Source organism: Colius striatus, chromosome 16, assembly GCF_028858725.1.
Source record: "Colius striatus isolate bColStr4 chromosome 16, bColStr4.1.hap1, whole genome shotgun sequence".
Classification (NCBI taxonomy): Eukaryota; Metazoa; Chordata; class Aves; order Coliiformes; family Coliidae; genus Colius; species Colius striatus.
The window spans coordinates 2,601,443-2,622,006 of NC_084774.1; the positions used below are offsets into that span (position 1 = coordinate 2,601,443).

General features: G+C 48.4%; 2 protein-coding genes and 1 long non-coding RNA gene across 8 annotated transcripts in view; all 3 read right to left on the reverse strand.

Annotated features, from left to right (window-relative positions):
• Positions 1-229: 229 nt before the first annotated feature.
• On the reverse strand, positions 230-1,145 carry LOC133626890 (uncharacterized). The gene is made up of 2 exons (XR_009819824.1): positions 832-1,145; positions 230-433 (listed from the first exon to the last, which is right to left on the reverse strand). It is a non-coding gene; the product is annotated as an uncharacterized LOC133626890 (long non-coding RNA).
• A 300-nt stretch (positions 1,146-1,445) lies between these two features.
• On the reverse strand, positions 1,446-4,091 carry LOC133626984 (death-inducer obliterator 1-like). Its single transcript, XM_062009425.1, has 7 exons — positions 3,886-4,091; positions 3,725-3,793; positions 3,091-3,205; positions 2,805-2,970; positions 2,085-2,238; positions 1,525-1,614; positions 1,446-1,454 (listed from the first exon to the last, which is right to left on the reverse strand). The coding sequence occupies exons 1-7, from the start codon at positions 3,949-3,951 to the stop codon at positions 1,446-1,448; spliced, it is 669 nt and encodes a 222-aa protein (XP_061865409.1). The 5' UTR covers positions 3,952-4,091.
• A 6,662-nt stretch (positions 4,092-10,753) lies between these two features.
• Positions 10,754-20,564, reverse strand: part of CPNE1 (copine 1) — a 41,811-nt gene continuing 32,000 nt past the window's right edge. For 5 of the 6 annotated variants that reach the window (XM_062009168.1, XM_062009170.1, XM_062009171.1 and 2 more), the window contains 9 exons: positions 19,117-19,215; positions 17,429-17,515; positions 17,267-17,326; positions 16,741-16,874; positions 16,084-16,138; positions 15,953-16,004; positions 14,654-14,787; positions 12,741-12,977; positions 10,754-11,534 (listed from right to left, as the gene is read on the reverse strand). In XM_062009168.1, coding sequence (XP_061865152.1) covers positions 11,418-11,534; positions 12,741-12,977; positions 14,654-14,787; positions 15,953-16,004; positions 16,084-16,138; positions 16,741-16,874; positions 17,267-17,326; positions 17,429-17,515; positions 19,117-19,215 — 975 coding nt within the window. In that variant the 3' untranslated portion in view covers positions 10,754-11,417. The remainder of the gene's footprint in view (positions 11,535-12,740; positions 12,978-14,653; positions 14,788-15,952; positions 16,005-16,083; positions 16,139-16,740; positions 16,875-17,266; positions 17,327-17,428; positions 17,516-19,116; positions 19,216-20,564) is intronic. The other variant, XR_009819843.1, reaches the window with a different exon arrangement.

The following is a 20,564-nucleotide window of genomic DNA, read 5'->3' on the forward strand; positions in this document are numbered from 1 at the left end:
TGCTGATTTTACCTAGCAGTTAGCCTCCCCTCTTTTGGGCTTACCTGGTGGATGAAAAGGGATGGAATTGAGATCCTCCCACCAATGCTGGCATTCCCAGCAGCTTCAAAATCCTCCCCAAACCCCCTTTGGCCGGGGCTCAGAGGCCTTGACACAGCACTGACCCTCTCTTCTGCCCACCACCTTTTCCTTACTCCATATATCCCAAAGATACTGACTCAGCCCTTGCTCTGTTGCAAAACAATGTTGTTTATTTGAACGAGAACAGCAAACTGATTGCTAAAACTGGTAAGAGTGAAAACAACAATAATAATGATAATAATGTAACAGTATTTTAACAATCCTCTAAGACAATTACAAACATAAACTTAATGCTTCTTGTTCTGACGAACAATCACTCCGAGAATTACATTGGGCCGAGATGACGCGAGACCTGAAAGGGAACACAAACAGTGCACAGCTGAGAGACTGAGTTCTGATTCTGCTGTCAAGAGAAACTTCCTAATTCCAGACTGACCCTACAGAACTTGTTTGTCTCAATTCCATGAGATGACCCCTTGCAATTCCATTCTGCAATAACCTCTGTTCACACAATATCCCCCTAAATCACCCATTCTGCCACCTCTTAGGTTCAAACCTGATCCCATAGACACCTTATTTCCCAAATAATATCACACAGAGAGTAAGACAGAGACAGGCCAGCTCCTCACATCTGCTGCTTCGTAACTGCTGGTGAATCTTTTGCAAACCTTTGCTGTGCCAATGAAGAATGACCTGCATTGTAACGTTTTCAGCTTCTCCAGCATTTAGCCTCCCCTCTTTTGTGCTTACCTGGCCCATGAAGAGGCAAGAGTTGGGATGGAATTGGGTCCTCAGAACTCAGGGGAATCAGGTAAAAATTCTTGATAGTTCTCTTGGGAGTATTAGTTACAACCCCAAAACAACCATGAGTGATCAAGTAGGCGTAGAGAGAGACATAGGCATAAATATCTTCCTCTTCATACACGGGACGGAAACGAATCAAACACAATTCCTGCAATAGAAAAGCAAAGGGGAACAATTCAGCCTTCAACAGAGCAGCAAATCAAGCAGGAAAGGGCCAACCTCAGGGGTAAAAAGCAATGGTACAATTATCACTCTCTTGATGTTTCCCAGGCAATAGTCCAGCTGATACCATCTGTCCTTATCAGAAATACAGTGCTCGTCTGACATCAAACTCAACACCTGGATGCTCCAAGTGATCCGGAAAGAAACAGAAAATTCTCAGTTTCGTGCCTCATTTTTGTACAGAGCATCAACTTTCACTTCTGAAGTGGACTTAGTACTGAATTCTGTTTCCTGCATTCAATGATCAGATCTCCTTATTTCTAGATGGAATTTCAGTCTTCAACATTGAATAGTTAGTTTGTGTTCAATCGTTACAAATGAATTAGGAGCAAGGAGATTTAAGTGCTCTGCAGGAGAGAGAGATCAAGGGGATCTGCAGCTCAAGAGCAAGAAATAAAGAAGATTTTCAGTGGATACCTGATGAGGTGCAGTTCTGAGGTCAGCAATGTAATCCCACACTGCCTTCGGTGGGATCGTCCCACCAACCCGAAGCGTCTCTGGTAATTCCTAAACAAGAAGCATGACATGGCAGGGTGAGAAACACCAAGAGACTCATGAATGTCATCATCCAACTGGTTTCAGTTGAAGATTAGTGACAAGGATGGTATTTTTCATCCATGGACAACCAAAACTTTCTGACAGGTCACATCAGTGACCCATCTCGGTTCAGAACAGAACAAGGCATCGACTTGAAATGCTGCCTTGTTTGGAACTTCTTTCCCAAGAAGGAAGCTGACAGGAAGCTGTTCTTCCAGTTCCAAACACATCTCCAAACACATTTACAGCCCTGAGCATCCTCCACCAATCTGAGAGGAATTTTTAGAAGGTGCTTTTTCCCATCCTCCAGCTCCTTTTGCTGTTACTAAAGGGAAGCCATCACCATGAGCACTGTTCTAATAACAATACACAGCGTCCCCGGCCTTTCTAGCCACCGAACTGCAGAACAGATCCAAAGACAAAGACATGCCAGTGCTGACCTCACTAAGATTATCAAAGCAGCCAGACACGGGATATGCTTTACTGAGATACGTGGCCACACTCCGCAGCTTAAATAATCCTCTCCAAACGGCGCTGAGGGAAGAGTCCGAGCCAGAGGTGTCGCTGTCTTGAGGCGAGAATGACTCTGCAACACTGCCAAGCAAACACAAAGCAGGAAGGTGACAGGACACACAGCAGAATGCTCTCTTCTTTTTTCCTTTTCCTCCCTCCCCATATTGATCAAACACTGAATTTTAAACAAACAACAGTACTTTTACTAAATGCTTTGTACAGACTTTGCAGTATTTTTACCGTTGCACGGGCCCAGAACATGGAAGAAATGCCCTTCCTTTCAAGCTCATCAACGGGCTAATGTCTGCTCACACCCACAAATTCACAGGTAACAGTGTTGTCATATAGGATGCAAATCTGGAAATGCCTTTCAGCCATCTCGAGAAAGCAGACACCTGCTTTCCAGACACTAATGTACGTGCAGACCTCAGAGTGTGCCCCTCGTAGAATCTTTGCTGTCACCAGGCTGATGCTCTGCAAGTTGTCCACAGCAGAGAAGGTGTGTAAGGTCTGAGTCCGGCTGCCTGAACTTTCAAGTTGATCCTGACTTTGGGCTGGGGGGAGGGGAGCAGGACGGGGACACTTGGGACTGTGAAAACGGCCACATGAAAGATTCAGTGGCTTGGCTTTGTCCTAAGTGTACGCACGGGATATTGGGTGACCCATGAACTTCAGGCTCTGCTGTTGGACTTGCCGCAGGGCTCTGAAACCTGGGCTGCACTTCTGCTTTTGATTCTGACTCTGCCTTTTGGACAGGAGCCGTCATCTCCATCTTCTTACAGGGTCTGTCATCTCCAGGTGTTGAAATCACATCTAGAAATGTACATCAAAGGCTTTTGATGAGTGTTTAACTCTCAAGGTCCTTTTCTTCCTTCCTCCCAACACTTTGTATAACATCTCTTTCCCTTTGCACAAAGGCAGCCCTGGGGATACCTGTGCACATACTGCCATACGGGGCAAACAGGTGGGTTTGATGTGGACTGTCAAGGTTGTGCGGAGCAGTGTCACCGTTTGGGCTTTGTCCAGGTTGGGGTGGCTCTTGCTGCTCCTCCAAGTGAAGAAACACAAAACACATTCCGGTTAATCCTTAACTTCAACCATACAAAACCACTTTGGAAACCAGTAAGTGACTTCAGTTCTTTACCCAAGAAGAAGTTTACAGTACCTCAGAGCTCCTGAATAACATCTCATTCTACCATGCTCTGAGGTAGGCAGCTCATGTTCAGCTCCCTGACAGGACGAGGCTGCAGTGAGGTGGGAGTCAGTCTCTGCTCCCAAGTAACCAGAGATGGGACAAGAGGCAACGGGCCTGAAGCTGCACCAGGGGAAGATTAGTCTGGGGATGAGGAAATATTGCTTCGCCCACAGGGCTGTTAGACACTGTCCCAGGCTGCCCAGGGAGCTGCTGATCTCCTGTCCCTGCAGATACTGCAAAGCTGTGGAGCTGAGGAGGGCCATGGGTTAGTGGTGGCCTTGGCAGTGTGAAGTTAGTGGTTGGACTCGATGCTCGTACAAGGACTTTTCCAACTAAAGCAATGCTGTGAGGCTGTGAGTCTGTGATATTTACAGCTGCCACGTGTCCTCGCTTCACAGCTTTTTTCTTCATTTCAGGAGAACTGCTTCCTGACTCCATCCCCTGAAAGAGACAAAACCAGCTTGGTAAAATCATGTATTCTGTACTTTGCAATGCTTTGGCTGGGGGTAGGAAAAAGGTCATTTGACACTGACCATTATGAGTATGTCCTTGGGAAGAAAGTGCTGCATTAACATCATGTGGCGAGTGAGCGTGGGCATGCTCCTAACCCCTGTGCAAGGACACTGAGGGAAATGATGTTACTTACAGCTGTCACTGGCTTCTTCTTCCATTCAGACAGTTCTGGTGCTTTCATTCTCACCAGTTCTGACAGGGGGATTTCCTTACGAAGGACACGGTAAAAAAATCCCTGAAAGCAAAAGCGACTTTGTGAGCGTGCAGAAGAGAACCTGCTTGGGAACTAACGAGATCTGCTGAGCTCCACGGGCAAAAGCTGTTCCAGCATCAGAGCTCCCTGTTAAAAACTGCAGTTCCTTAGAAGCCAATTTGGAAAGGTGCAGCAGCCAGGAAAAAAAAAAAGGATGAAACCAACTCCTCATCCATTTTTTCCTTCTATCAGCCACAGCTCTCAATGGAGCTGAACAGCAGTGTCAGAAGCTCATCAGCCACCCTCCCGTTTCCCACCTAGGCCAGAACGTTGTCAAACATTTGACAAAGCTTCAAGTGTTCTCTGCTGAATATTTTCATGGGCACCAGCAGCTCTTTGTTCCTTTTGCAACACAAAAGTGACCACGCACATGGGCAGGATCCAGCACACCCGACCCAGTATCACGAGGAGAAGGGAATGTTTCTGTATTTCTTTTCTCAAAGCCCTTCTGTCAAAAACATGTCACAGCACACGGCCAAACTTAACAGATACACGAGAGCAACTTCATGAAAAGGCTTTCTGATCATCTTTTACAGGGTAATTCATAACTCTCTTCAAAATACTGACGTTGAGGGTAGAGCTTGCCATGGCATTAAAACCCCAAAAGCACGTGTCAGTCCAGCTTCAGCCTGTGAGGGAATTGCAAACCTGGTGTCTGCGGTCCAAGAGACTGAACCTCAGAGTCTGGAATTTACAGCAGTATTTGTAGTTGGCCATTTCATACATGTTGAAGATCTCCTTTTCAAGACTGAGTGCTACTGTGCTCACTTCAGTCCATGTCATCTTCAAGTCACTGCTGTGCTTGACTCTGTGAAAAACAAAGCAGGGTGTGTGCATTCCGGGTAGGCCAGAAGCTGCAGGGAGCATTCAGAACGAACTTCTCAGAGCTCACCCAGGGCTGCTCCTCACCTGGAGAGGCCTTCCCTCATGCACATTTATTTTGCATCAGGATTTTAAAATGTTCTTAAACATCAACCTGAAATGCCCATTCTGCTTTGTAATTTGTTGTAAAAATGCAACCCCTCAGTATCTCAAAACCTAAACAAAACTCTGCAGGCTAAACATTTCCTTCTACTTGTAGCTTCCCCTGTCAAATAAGTGCTTTGAATTCTCACCCTTCCCAAAACATTCTTTGTAGACTGTTTTTAACATATTCCCGAAGCTCAGAGCTGGTCTTTAGCTGGAGAGAGGTAGGTGGTGCTTTCTGTTGGCTGGGAGATGCCTGTGGCTCCTTAGAAAGGGAAGAGTCATGGGGAAGAGCTGTCTGTTTCTTCCCTACAGATACAATAACTTCCTTCAAAGGTGGCTCTGCTCCATCTCCATTCCCTTGCTCTTCCCCTTGAGCTGTAAAACAGACAAGACAATACACTAGTAAAGGTTTCACATTTGTCTGTGATCCTTTGTCTCAGCTGTTACTGAGGACTTTACAGGAGCTCCACTTCAGCTCCAAAGGCTGGAAATGGTATTTACAACCCACTCAAGAAAAATGGGGGAAAAAATGGGAGGCAAGGGCTCGTCAACTTTTCTCCTTCCTTCAAAGTTCAGGTCCCCCTGAGCATTAGCATGTGCTTCCAGCAGTGAGAGCTCCTAACCCCAAGTCCTTTACAGGGGCTCTCACTGCTGGGAGTTCTCCACCAGACCACCTCCTGTACCTTTTCTCTTAGTGCCTTTAGTCCTTTCAAGGCCATCACAAGATGGATCCTCTTCCATGGTGTCAGTCTCTAGAGTCACTGAGGCTAACGGCACCGGCTCTCAGCTTCCAGCAAGTTCCACAGCGCACACACCACTGTCCTCACTCTGAAATGCTGAAGAGAAACACGAGGAAGGGTCAAAACTCAAAATCAAAACTAGTCACAGCCTGATATGAAATGTTCTGATGTCATCTCATGGTATTGTAACAAACACTTCCCTTGAATTTGAAGCCACTCACAGTCCCTTCATACCACCACAGTTGAGTGACTTCCTTCAAAGTACTAAGTTAAATAGACAGCTACAAGTTTTTGGGGCCACCCTTTAGTCAGCTTTTCCCAAGCTCTAAAGAAATTAACAGTGCAGTTGCATCTTAAGAGTCATTTCAGTCAGACACTCTAAATGTTGCTGTGAAAGCAGCAGACTCCGGAACTTTAACTGGAAGTGTGATGACTTTTCACATTAAAGCCAGAATAAAAAGGTCTTTTTAAGCCTGTAATAGCAGGTACCTTCCAACCCTGACACGGCAGAACCGTGACACACTTGGTTATGACTCAGTACTCCCGTTTTTCCCGTTTGGGCCACACTGTTTTTCAGCAGAAGCAGCGTCAATGTGCATCTGATCTGACACGATTCTGCTCCTGCAGAGCTTCATGCGGGTTCAACTTCAATGCAGCTTTGGAAGTCTTGCCACGTGCGCTTCCCTCTGCAAGCTGAGCTAGCTGGACCTGCTTTAGCAGGGGCTTGGAGATGGTCGGTAGACGTCCCTTCCAACCCCTGCCACGCTCTGAGGAGTCTGTGGATTCGCTACGGGGTTTGTTCTCAAGGCAGTTATTCAATTGCACTTGAGATACTCCCGGACATGTCAGTTGAAGCAGCAAACTGGCTGTCTCGCTTGAAAAGAGCTCAAAGCCGTGATCAACTTCAGCTTATTCCTCAAATACAGCACGTGAATTGCACTTCTAGACCTGAGAATTCTTGCTGCCAACTGACAATGATTGTAGTTCCCCTGACAGACAATTCTAGATCTCTTCTAGAATTGGGCCACAAAGCTGGAGAAATGCATTTCTTTCTGTTTCCCTCCCCTTTAGATTGGAGGGAAAATAGTGCCGCTTTCCCCAAGCCAGTGACGCACTGGAACTCATTCTGGACCTAAACTCCAGCAGCAGTTCAGGCACAGAAGTTCCTGGCGGTCACCAGAACATGATGAAGTTCCACTTCTCTTGTTGAACTCACCGGGCAGAAGATCGCCTCGAGTGCCCACAGAAGATGAACGTGGCACAAGGCAGGTGAGCTTTGATCCCACGGTCTCCGAGGTCGCTCTGCCTCGAAGTGACGGTCTGCTCCTGGGGACAGCGGTTGGCGCCTCTTGTTGCCATGGCAATAGGACAACAGAGCGGTCTCCTGGTTAGTGATGGCACACAGGGGATGGCCAGCATCAGCTTCAAGCTGAGGAATCCCAGGTCTGCACGAGCTGTAAGGACCGGCACGGCTCTGCTCTGGCTGAGACAGCTCTGGAGAGGCCCAGCAGAGAGAAAGCTAGCAGTGACTTAGGAAACCTCATCAGGAAGGAAGGAGTCACCCTTCTTTCCAAGCCCCAGGAGGGAATCCAAAGGCTGAGCATCTGCAAGCAGCAGCAGGATTTGCTCCTCTTGCCTTTGGCAGGTGTTGGGGCCTGGGCTACAATGAACATTATGGAGTCAGGCAAAGTTGGAGGAAGTCAGCAGTTCATCTTTGAATCACCTGCAGCAGCACAAAAAGAAAAGAAAAGAATGCCTATGTGACAGCAAGCTGGAGCTGACTGTAACAGAGGCAAGGTCAAAACAGGAAGACAGGATAGACCATTCAGTTAAGCATTGTGTGATGGCATGTATGTGACCAATGAATTGTATGCAACAGTAGTATAAACAGTATAAACAGTAGTATAAAGTTAAGTAAAATGTAAGGTAAGCATAACCATAGTCTAGTGTGACAGAAAACTCACTGGAGGCCAAATAGATGGGGTGATATTCTAAGCACAAGAAGGTTGATGTTTTAAGTACAAGAAGGTTGGTGTTTTAACACAATGAGGTTGGTGTCTAAGTCGTTACAAAAATGCCACTTTGAGGCCTCATGCACAGCGTGTGATCCTCAGTGTTAACTACCTGCCATGAACTGTAGCACGTTACAGCATTTGGGAAAGTACAGGAGTGATGATTATGTGGCAATAAATTTGGAGTCGATGCACATCACATTGGTGTCTGGTCACTCCCGTCTCGCATATTGAAGAACCCCTGCAACCAACCACTTTGAAGTCGTCCTGCCCTTCCTCTGCTCCACAGTTCACAGTGTTGTGTCTGTGATACCCAGAAGCATCTTAAGTCCTGTCTGGTCTGGCTGAAGGTTAAACCACACTACCAGAGGCTCAGGGCTTTTCCCCAGGGAGAGGTATGTTGAACTTGGGTACAGCACGGTCACAGCCACCACACGGATCTACAGGGTGGAAACAGGTTCCCACTCTGCTGCAAGTCCTGTCCTTGGAGCTCTATTTTTTGTCCCACCTGGGGGTCCTGATCTGGATTCTTAGGTTAGTCCCTGCTACTGCTGGCCCTCAAGCATTGCCCTTATTTAACTTATTACATGCTGCTGCCTCACCCAAACAACCAGCTCCATCTCCCTCCTGTAACTCGCATCCTGCTCATCATCCTTCCATCAAATTGGCAATAAACAGTTTCTACTTCCCCAGTAGAACACTTAAAGCTCAGTGTGTCTCTTCCCCCACCTCTGCTGGTCACCCCAACAACCAGAGCACGCACCTGTTACTGAAGACCTTGCTGCAGTTGTAAACCTTAATGGACAGCATTTCTCCCACGGCCAGCTTCCCGTAGTGAGGCCAGCCAAAGAGCTACAAACAAACAGAGGGGAGAGAGACGACAGGTCATTCCCAGACACGCTTTCCCATGTTTCCCACGTGGCTCGTTGGTCTCCTCTGCAAGGTGACCAAACCACTGAGCATCACAAAAAGCTGCTGGGGCGGGCAGTTATTTTCCTGCTGGCCAGGGCAGACCCTGCAGCTCGCAATGGAGGAAGGGATGGGAAGGGAGTGAGAACCCCTCCAGCAGCACACAGCTGTAGCTCAGCTGCTAAAGCAGCCACAGCATCATCTGGAAAGAGGAGGATGCAGGTGCCTGCTGCGGTGGCTGAGCTGGCTGCAGGGTGAGATGGTGCATGAGGAAGGTACCATGGATGAGATCCCCTGAGGCTGCAATTCACCTCACACCCAAAGTGCCCAACTGCCTTGAGGCTGGCAAGAGGGAAAGGGCCCTCCTGCCCCTGAATCCTTCTCCTTTCTCCATGGAGCACAGAGGCATCCAGGCGGGATGGGAGAGATCCAGGTGCTGAGAATTCCCTGCTGCTCTGGTACAGCCAAGCTCTGACCGGCCGTGAGGAACATGGGCTGACGCTGCCCTGCGCCCCGGCCCCCTCCCACAGCCGCCACGTCCCACCCCATCCCATCCCATCCCATCCCATGCCACCCCACCCCACCCCACCCCATCCCATCCCACGCCATCCCACCCCATCCCACGCCATCCCATCCCACCCCATCCCATCCCATCCCATGCCACCCCACCCCATCCAATCCCATCCCATCCCATCCCATCCCATGCCACCCCACCCCATCCCATGCCACCCCATCGATGCTGTGGAGGGACCCCCGCGCCCCGCACACCTCACTTTGCCCTCATCCCCCACTTTGCCCTCACCTCCCCTCTCTGCCCTCACCTCCCCTCTCTGCCCTCACCTCCCCGAAGACGGCCTCCGAGCCGCAGCGGATCTTCCTCGTCTTCTGGGTGAAGCCTTGGGAAGGAGACAGGGGGGCGTGAGGCGCCGCGGGGCCGCCCGAGCCTGTCCCGCGCCGTCCCCGCCGCCCCCCGCCCGGCCGGGGCCCACCTCGGAAGCTGAGCTGCACCTGGCGCTCGCCGCGGCCCGGCAGCCGCCACAGCCGCCGCACGCCGACGCTGAGCGCCATGGGGCCCGAGCCCCGCGCCGGCCCCGCTCGGCCCCGACTCGCCCGGCCGCTCCGCCTCCCGCGGCCCGGCCTGTGCCCGGCGCTCCTGTCCCGGCACCGCACACGGCGCAACCGTGCCCCCGGGCGGAGGCCCTGAGGCGGGCAGAAGCCGAGGGAAGGCTGAGGGGGGCCTCAGCAAATCAAGGGCGAGAGTCGAGAGTCGTGAGCGTGGGGCCGCTCTTTGTTCCACAAAGGGCTGGTGACAGCACCAGGGGTAATGGACGTAAGCTGGAACACACAAAGTTCCCCTGGAACACCAGGAAACACTTTACTGAAAGGGTGGGGGAGCCCTGGCCCGGGCTGCCCAGGGAGGGTGTGGAGGCTCCTTCTTGGGAGGTTTCCAAACCCACCTGGACACGTTCCTGTGCCCCTGAGCGAGGGGAACCTGCTTTAGCAGGGGGTTGGGCTGGAGGAGCTCTGCAGGGCCCTTCCCACCCCCATCATTCAGAGATTCTGCAACCCAGATACCATCCAGAAGGACGAGCCCAGTTGAGGATGTGCATTTAAACTCAGGTTCTGCCTTCACAAAGGTCTGTAACCTGCCAGTTCCACAGCACGAATCCCCAGGGCACTGTTCTGATGTACTCTCACTAGTTCCTGGTGAACCTGCTAGAACAGGCAAGTTCTTTCATAATCTCACAATAAAGAAACAGCTCATCTTACTGCAGGACAGGGCTGCAAGACACACACTCAGCAGTCTCGGTGATTAACAGGTAACAAAACTAACCATGAGGGACAACTTGCTCTGCTTGGGCAGCTGGTCACACTCAAGCTTGGCCAACTCAGATGCTGAACCACCACCTGTGGTACTTAAGCACAGACCTTCCACAAACCACAACATCCACATCGCTGGAAAAAAGCAGGAAAAGCCCAGAAAGGGGAGTCCAGACACGTCACGTAAGTCAAAGCAGATCATTTATTTACTATTTTATCCCAGAAGCAATTTCTGCTGATACAAAAATGTGATTAAAAAGAAGACTGCAAAGTATGGTCACTGAAATGTAAAAATAAACCTCTAATATAAAATATACTGGTACTTGATGAAGGCAAAACAGGAACCACCTCAGGCAAGCAGCCAACAGACGCTGGTACCATCCAGGACCGGGAGATTCCCCTTCCCAAGGCAGCTTGATAGAAGAAAAAAAGAATGTACAGAAATGAATCCATGAAGGAAGATGTGCAAAGGGTAAGTGCAGCTGAGAGGCTGCAATGCTGCTGCTCCTCAGCAGGGAGACAGGGCACGTGCCTGTGCTCACACCAAGCTGCTGGGCCCTGCCCAGCCAGGATGCATGGTGTGCTGCATGGCACTGAAGGTGCAAAACCAGGGTGGAAAACCAACAAGGTCTGTGACAAAACCCACCAGCAGTCCTGCTTTCAGCTGTATTTACATTTCTTCCATTCAGGAATAGAAAAGTTCAGAGATACAAAGCAGGGGCAGGAAGGAGAATTGGTGTGAATGGCACAATCTCAAGGCACTGAGCACCCATAGCTGCAGGGCAGGGCCTGAGTGCTGACAGCTCTCTTCACCCCAGGGATCCAGGTTGCCAGGACCAGGCTGCAGTCTACACCTTCTTTATCTCTGGTGGTTTCAGAGGTGGCCATCCCTGCCACTTATAATAGGACACCAGCTGCTTGGGCACTTCAGCCAGAACGGTTTGGGAAAGCGCTTCCCGGGGAGCCTGTGGAGACAGCAGGGAGAATGAACCAGAAACGCTGCACAGGAAGGAGCCATCGGGCCAGTGACAGCCCAGAGCACAGCCCCTGCCAGCCAGGTCTCACTCCCTGTCAGCCTCAGGGAGCACTGATGAGGAGAAGCATTTGTTTCCACCCCTGCACTGCTCCCACCTCAAGCCAAGGCTCACACAGCCTTTCTATATGGCCCTGATGAGGGTGGGAAACTACCCCAAGCATTAGCAATTCCTCTTATTTGGCGTTTTCATTCAACTTCACTCTTCAGCCCAATTCACCCTGCATGAATGTTAAGTGCCAGCAGTGGAAACGGGGGAGCTGGGCAGTGACAGGACTGCTTTCAACAGCAGGGAACACTTATCTTAAATCACTCAGGAGACTCAATATCAGAGACTGACAAAATCATCTCAGTTCCTTGCCTAAATTTTTACATTCCACGAGAGAAAATATCCTTTACCTCTTTAAATGTGCAGTAGCCAAGAGACAGTACGTTAGATCACTGATACAATGAGAGCTGCAAGAGAGCTGTGATGACATGTGTGGTTAAACACAAGCAAACACCTCAGCTCTCCCTGGGAACATGCGGCTTGGACAGCACTTTGCATATGCACTTTGTTGCCTTGTCCAGAGCCAGGCTCATTCTGGAGATAGAAGACCTCCTGATATAAGCCGTTGTTGCTGGTTCACTAGAGAGACAAGGGAGTTCTGGTAGGCAGCAAACCAAACATGAACAACAATGTGCCCTTGTGGGCAAGAAAGCCAATGGCATCCAGGGGGACATCAAAAGGAGTGTGGGCAGCAGGTCAAGGGAGGTTCTGCTCCCCCTCTGTTCTGCCCTGGTGAGGTCTCATCTAGAGTCCTGTGTCCAGTTCTGGGCTACACAGCTCAACAGGGACAGAGAACTGCTGGAGAGAGGCCAGTGCAGGGCTACCAATATGCTGAGGAGATGGAACATGTGTGTGAGGAGGAAAGGCTGATGGCCCTGGGGCTGTTTACAGGCTGCCCAGGGAGGGTGTGGAGGCTCCTCTGGAGGTTTCCAAACCCACCTGGACACTTTCCTGTGCCCCCTGATTGAGGGGAACCTGCTTTAGCAGGGGGTTGGGCTGGAGCAGCTCTGCAGGGCTCTTCCCACCCCCACCATTCCATGACTATGATGTACTGGCAGCAGGACTCTTCTGCAGTTGCAGACCACGTACGTTTCGGAACTGTCGGAAGGGCACGAACTGGACGATGTCTCTTGCAGCCACCTCCCCGGTCAAGGACTGCAGGACCCCGTTGTCTCCATCAAGGAACTCCATTGCTCTGAAATCAGCTTCACCAACTCCAACAATAATGATTGACATGGGCAGCTTAGAGGCATTAACGATGGCTTGCCTAGTTTGGTCCAGATCAGTGATCTCTCCATCAGTGATGATCAGCAAGATAAAATATTGCTGGAAAACATCAGAAACACGCAGTTAGGGGGCTCAAGACCAAAGCTCTCACATAACTGAGGGTAAATGAAACAATTTCTTGCTCTAAGAAATCAGATGGTGCTGTAGGTAAGACAAAACCAGAACATTAAAGAAACTTTTGCTTATTCATCTTTATTTCATGCACCTTTCGTTGTGGCCTTCAGATCCCCTCTGTACTGGAGTCAAAGGGAGGCTTAAATTCAGTTTACAAAGAACAATTACACCAAGTGGCAAAAAGGACTATAGATGAGCAAAGCACTACTAAACCAACAAAGCTGCACACAGAAGTCACCAATGGATGCTGCTTTACTCACTGACATCTCAGAAAGGTTTGAGTTTAATATTGAATATCCCTGGAGTCTTCCTCTTTTAATTACCAGCAATTTAAAGTATTAGAAACCTCAAAACACAGCAGTGACAAATGTTGTGGTACAAAGACATTCTGGAGATAAGAGAGGAAAAATACAGGAGCTTTTCTCAAAAGGAAAAAGTACCTCAAACCAACACATTAGGGTGGTGAAGTGTGTAAAATTTCCTTCCTTTTCCAGAAACTAAGGTTTAGGACCTGGATCTGAAATGAGCAATCACTGCTTTAAAGCAGCTCTCTACAGACTTAAACTGAAAACACAAAACTAGAGACACACAATGAAAAGAAAAAGATGAATTTCCAATTCCAAAACCAAGTTAAAAGAAGTGTTACAGAGGTTGTACCCCACTACTGACAGATTCCTCACTTCAGTAGTTTTTCATCTCTACAAAAAAGTAAAGATATTTAACATGTAACTAAGAAGATTCCCCCAGCTGCTGGGAAGGCTGAAAAATTACCCTCAGAAATGTCAGGAATGGATCTCCTCACACCAAGCAGCTCACACTGGGAAATGTATTCAACATACATGCAAACATTAAGTGGAACAAAAAATACTGACACAGACCATGAAGTTCCAGAACGTAAATCAAAGCTCTTTCTGATGGGTCTGTCAAAATGGAATCAGGTAAGTCTATCAGGAAATGAGAGTCCTTTATACTTAAACAAAAGGAATGATATTTAAAGAGATGCTGCTGGATTTCAACAGCAGCCGCAGCCATGTAAGCACACAGATGAGATATGCAGCACAGCTGCAGGGTAACACAGGTGCTCTGCAATGCAATTAGAAGAATGATTTAACACTTCTCAGGCTCCTTTAGATATCCTGATTGTCTATGCCACCATGATGAGATGGAGAGTTGAGCCCTCTGGTACTTCTTGTGGAGGCAGCCTTTGTGTACATTCTTGGTAGCAAAGTTGTTTGGAATGTAATATATAGGGCCCCTCTATCCTGTGTGTGTTCCCTACGGGTGATGGAGCTTGTCCAGCGAGACTTCTGCTGACAGAGTCCCACAAAAACCAACACAGCACCCCTGGTTACTTCACTAGTCAGTACAGTTCTAGTAAACTGTAAGAGAAAGAACTGAATATCACGAGTGATGGAAACTAATGTAAATGTCTAAAAGTACAGGTTCCTATCCATATGTACCAAGAGAGCACCAATAGCCTCTTTGCAGGCTAGTAAGAGAGGACCAAGCTTGTGATCCTAAGGAAGGAAGACAACATCACTTTCCCAGTCCGTTGTATCCCGTGATGACTGTGGGAAGCAGAGGGAAGGAGATGCACTCACAGAGGCAGTTCCCTGCTGCGCTGCATTTGCTGCAAACCTCGCCACGTGGTTTATAATGGGAGAGAAATTGGTTGGCCCATAGAGTCGGATCTGAGGCAGGATCTGGCGGTAGGCATCCACGATCCCTTGGACCCCTGAAACACAAGGAAGGCAAGCTGCCATCAGAGCCTCAAAACTCCTCCAGCAGTTATTTCATAAGCATTACTAAACAGAACAGCAAAGGGTATTGACTCTTACACAGCCGGGAACTCCCGGAGGGCAAATCAGCAGAACAGCAAATACATAAAGCACAGGGCTGAAACCAGACTTCTCCCCTAGTCTACAGCCTTCACATCGTGCCTTGTATCTCTAACATCACAAAGCTCATGGAAGCTGTGGGGAAAAGCTATCCAGTGAAGGCACACTGATGCCATTTACTTCACATACTTTCTACCTTGTCATCCAAATCGTCTTTTCATTGCTTACACTCTAATGAGACAACAATGTCAGAAGCTCTCTGGAACAGTAACTTGTCATTTCTGTGTGTGTGAAAGCTAGACAACGATCCCTGATTCAAGACTCAAACACTTCTGTAAAAGGAATAACAGTCTCTAAGTTTTTTCCTATTCAAGAAGCTTTTCCCAGGTTAGCTGAGCAATTTGGTTTTGTCTGACTTGACATGGTGTTAGTGCACAGGAATCCTTAAAGAGCAAAGACACACATCCCAATCAAGCAAACAATACTGAACTGAGAAAACACTTGGCTTTGAACACAATGTCTGAGTTAAAATAAAGCTTGTGTGAACAATCCTGTGCCACTGCAAGCTGGGGTCTTAGTCCTAAAAGAACATCATCTGGTTTAGAGAACAGTCATTAAAAACAACCTCTACTAAAGAAGATGGCTATTAAGAAAATAAGCTTTCAAGACAACCCTTTAAAAGATAACATTCAGACACACACACATTGCAGATGAAGGAACCATGGTCTTAGCAGATGGTCACTCTGGAAGCATGACTAGCACAGACACATTGCTGATTTGAATCCACTGCCACCTCTACCATGCCACAAGTAACAAAGATGCAGCGACAACAACTTCATCACAGACTGACAATCAAATTACATCTGGACCCTTTCAGTGGAGCTTATGTAGACTGCACCCAAGTCAGCATCCACACAAATCCACCCTGGTGAGCATCCAGGGGAGTGTCCATCTAGTTTGCTGTGTCTTGGTGCTCCATCTGTATTTCACCAGACACAAAAGAATTACAACACTTCAAACATCTGTCCCTCTCAGGGAAATATTGTAAAGAGGTGTCCTCACCTTGACAGTAAGGGTTGCTGGGGTTGAAGTTCAAAGCAAATTCATGAGATACCTAGGAAAAGAGACACTACAAAACAGTTAGGGAATGCAGACATGGACAGAGCAACTGCCCAGTGTTGTGAAGGCCCTACCTGCCAGCTAGGAGGAACCTGAGCTCCAAACCCAAATGCAGGAAACAGCTTGTCCCTGGAGAGAAAAGGGCAACAAGAAATGAGCAAGTCCAATTCTTTAATAACTCACTATTGTCTTATTCTTAGAAAGCAGCTGGAGACCAAGGTTTTACTCCTGCCCTAAGGATCAGGCACACCACCCAGCTCCCACCAGTCACCCACAGGTTTCAGGCTTGGGCCTGACAGTTTCAGAATTTCTTTCAGTGCAGCAGCTCCACAGGACTCTGAGGAGATTTTGAAGTAGCAAGAGAAAAGCCAACCCAACCACAGCCTGGCTAAAGAACTGAGCAAACCTGTTCCCACTGAACCCAACGGGGCACTCGCCATCGGAAACAAGGCGTTAGTGAGCAGCCCAAGGAGCATTGCAGAGCAATCCAGGGCCAGGAAAGGGCAGACATGGAGCATGCCAAATTCCAAAGGGCTGCCACTGCCTGCCCTCCCTGGCAGTGGCAGAAGCAGGAGGAAGCAGTAGCAGCCCCTGAAGCAGTCTCCCAAGGAAAGGCAGCACCTCAGTGATTCAAACACCACAGCTCTGGAACAGGCTATCAGCCTGGACCACTCACACCCACCCAGACGCATTTTGACACGGTGGACAGGTCAGTTAAAACTGTTACATACGTGTCATAATCCTGGACTACACTTCCCACACTCCAGATGGCAACCAGGTACTCATTTATCCCATCTGGGCTGATGTAGTGCAGAGAATCTGGTGACTTCGGATCTCCATTGGAGCCAGTGAAGTCTACACCCACCTAATCGGTCAAGATGACGAGGGCAAGTCACTGATGCATCACCAGAAACACATGAGAAGAACTAACCCTACCCAGGCACAGGGGTTCAACCAGGCCCACATAGCTCCCTTCCTCCCAGGCACACAGGAACAGGCAAATAGGCCCCTTCCCCCTGGGAAATCTTGTCCACTGATGCACTGAACTGGCTTCTCAAAAGAAGGTTAAGAACTGCTACTTGCATTAAAGTTGCTACTTGATCACAAAATGTCAAAATCATTTGCTTTTTGCAGTCTTCATCCCTGCAAATTCCCACTGCATTTGCAGCCCTTCACACTGCAACCAGAAGGACTCATCACAGCTTCACTGCTCCTGACTGGGCATCTACCAAGATGTGTAGTGGGGGGACAACTCACAGTGAAGTTTATCTGGCAGCCTCCCATGATGTAGTCCAGAAATGAATATTCTGTCTCAATCTAGGGGAACAGACAGACAATGTTGCACCTCCTCTCCTCAAGACCAGATTTCATTACAATCAGAAAACAAAAAAACCCCCAAATCCACAAAAATCTTCCTACCTTGCAGGATTTTATCCTAACAATGCCAGAGTTTTTGTAGCTCTTTTTCTTTTGTTTTTTCTCAGGGTGAATGCATTCAAATTCCACCTACAGAAAGCAAGCATGCAAGAAGTATGTTCCAAAATATCTGCATTTACAGCAGGGCAAGTTATTGCAACGGAATGGTGTCGGGTATCACAGTTTCAGGGTTACCCAAATACCCGGCAGAATTATCAACTTCATTTTTAAAGGTTTTCAGTCACTTTAGCTGCTGTCTACTGAGTTAAATGAGATGGTTTTGCTAGCAGCACTGGGCAAAACATGAGGAAAAACCTCAGAAAAGTTTCTCTCTTCACCAATGTAACTGTTATTCTGTAGGAAACCATGGAAGAGTGTCGTTGTATCTGAGAGAAAAACAGTCCATCACAAATGTGAGCATTTCCCTTAACAGAATCAGGTTCTTTTTCAGTGAAGAGAAGGGAATGCACTAAAAAGAGACAAAATCTCAGAGCAGGGGCAGACAAAAACATAAAGGCTGCAGAATCCTAGAATGGCAATGGGTGGGAAGGGCCCTGCAGAGCTCCTCCAGCCCAACCCCCTGCTAAAGCAGGTTCCCCTCGCTCAGGGGGCACAGGAACGTGTCCAGGAGGGTTTGGAAACCTCCCAAGACGGAGCCTCCACACCCTCCCTGGGCAGCCTGGGCCAGGGCTCTCCCACCTCAGCACCAAAGGACTTTCTCCTCCTATTCCAGTGGAACTTTTGGTGTTCCAGCTTCTGCCTGTTGCCCCTTGTCCTGGCACTGGGTGCTACAGAAAACAGCCTGGCCCCATCCTCTCAGCAGCTACCCTTTAGGTATTTATTAGCATTGATGAGAACCTCCCCTTCAGTCTTTTCCTCTCCAGGCTGAACAGCCTCAGGTCCTGCAGCCTTTCCTCCTCACACACGTTCCACCCCCTCAGTATCTTGGTAGTCCTAAACCAAGCTCATTGGAGGTTCCCAATGGAACTGTTGTGTTTCACTTGTGTTAGTTCTGATTTCACACTGGTTGGAGGGAAAGGCAGAAAATTTTCACCAGCTTCAGGATTGCAACCACAGAATTCAAGCCCACTGGCAACTGGCAGCAGTCTGAGGCTACAGCCTATCTGTGATTTTTATCTGTCTGAATTCAGATGAGACTTCGTCATGAGAATCAGAATTCGTCTTCACTGCAGACAACAGAGAAACTGGCACCACCAGCAAAAGGTTCAGCTCACTCCAAACTGGCTGCACGAGGCAAGTTAAGAAAAGTGGTCCTTGGAAGCTCTACATCTCTGTTAGCTAGAAAATGACCAGAGTGCTTGTGAGGGTGACCAGCTCAAGCCCAGAGTGTTATCTGAGACAAGCCCTACCTCTGAAGCAGTCTTTTCAAAGCACAAAGAAGCCCTTTTATTTCCACTTGACTCAGCAGAGGCAAAAGGAAGTTGAATTGCTGGAAAAAGGGGCGTCAGCCAGCAGACAACAGGCTCAGGGATGCCTTTAGGACTAGGAAGAGTAACAGTACCCAAAGGAAACAGAGCAATGCAATTGGCACCCCAGGTTTTACTCTCCCCAAACATGAAAAATCAGTTTTGGAGGCAACAACTGAAAAAATATCTCTGAGGTTGATATTAAAAAAGGGTTTTGAAAGACTGAACTACAGACTAAGTTAGTGGAGGACTGAGGAAACTCACCGGAGAGCCATCACCTGCCCTCTGCAGCTGAGCCACGTTCGTTTCAAAACTCCCGATCAAGTCGTGCGACCCGTCACTGTCGTAATCTGCACACTGCACCTGCAAGGAGCCAGAGAGCCAGCACTGGGCAAGGCTTCTGCAGCACAGAGACTGTGGGATCCTGCTCTCAGCAGCTTTGCAGCAATGCTAATGAACTGCCCCCATCACAGCTCAACCCATGGTGTCAACCAGCTCACTCACCCCAGGCTGACGGTGAGAGGGGCACCAGGGTGAGTCTCAGAAAAAGGAAGATGTTCAATTGTTCACCCATTCAAATATGCACAGTGAAAGTTTTAACTGAAAACTTCCCCTGCTTTAAACACCAGAGACTGGAAACAAAAACCCAAATAAACCAAGAACAAAATCAAGCCGATAAAAACACACTTCACAGTCCATACATGTAACTGTGATAACACTCAGGAGCTACATACAAGGTATACAAGGTATGTAGCTGGGGTCAGGGAAGAAGCAATCAGAAGTTTGGTATCTAAGCACTTCCTGAACATGCTCTTTCCTTCTGTCCAGCAATTACAGAACCTTAAGGGCTGGAAGGGACCTCGAAGGATTATCTAGTCCACTCCCCTTGCCAGAGCAGGGTCACCTAATAGCATTGATTAACAATAAACTGCACTTTCCACAGAGTACTAAGCCTGTCTTTTTCTGTACTTTATCCCAATCAAGTTGTACATAATTAACAAGCAATCATGTTTAAACCAACACAAAAGCTTCACAAGTAGATAATGCAAAAGAGCAATGCATTCAAAAAAGGAAAATATGCTAATAACTATGGCTTAGAGCAAATGCAGTAAGATGTGATTGCCAACAGCTCCTTCCCCCCAAATCGAGCATGAGGAGCATTTGACAAGCACAATACGGCTGCAGAACACGAGCAATTCCAACTTGTGACAAAAGGAACAGTTTGTGAACAGGTGCTTCCTCTCCCAAAGGTCACAAGCTTCACAGATTCAAGAGGTCTCTTTCTGAGAACTGTCTTCAGTAACCAAGAAAGTGGTGTTACTCCAGTACAAACCAGTGACAGCTTCCCCCTCAGGACCAGAGGACAAGACAAAGCCCCAGGTAACACCTCAACACGGGTGCCCAAGCCGTGGCTGAATCTGAGGCATAGTTCTGTTAGGATGACTTGGACCCACCAGGGATCTTCCCTTGCTATGAGTGGACAAAAAGCACCTGGACAAAAAGCAGGGTGAATTATGGCCTAATCCAGACACCTGCCTGGGAAGCATTGTGCCATTCTTCCATTTCTTAATGGGAAAACAAAACCTCAGAGCCTGTGCCTCCTTCTCCCCCTTTATCCTTCCCAACCCGCCACCTTTCCACTCCTCTCCTGCACACTCCTCCATGAAGCATCTCCTGTCCTCCTGCCTGAACTCCCCAACACCTGTCTCAAC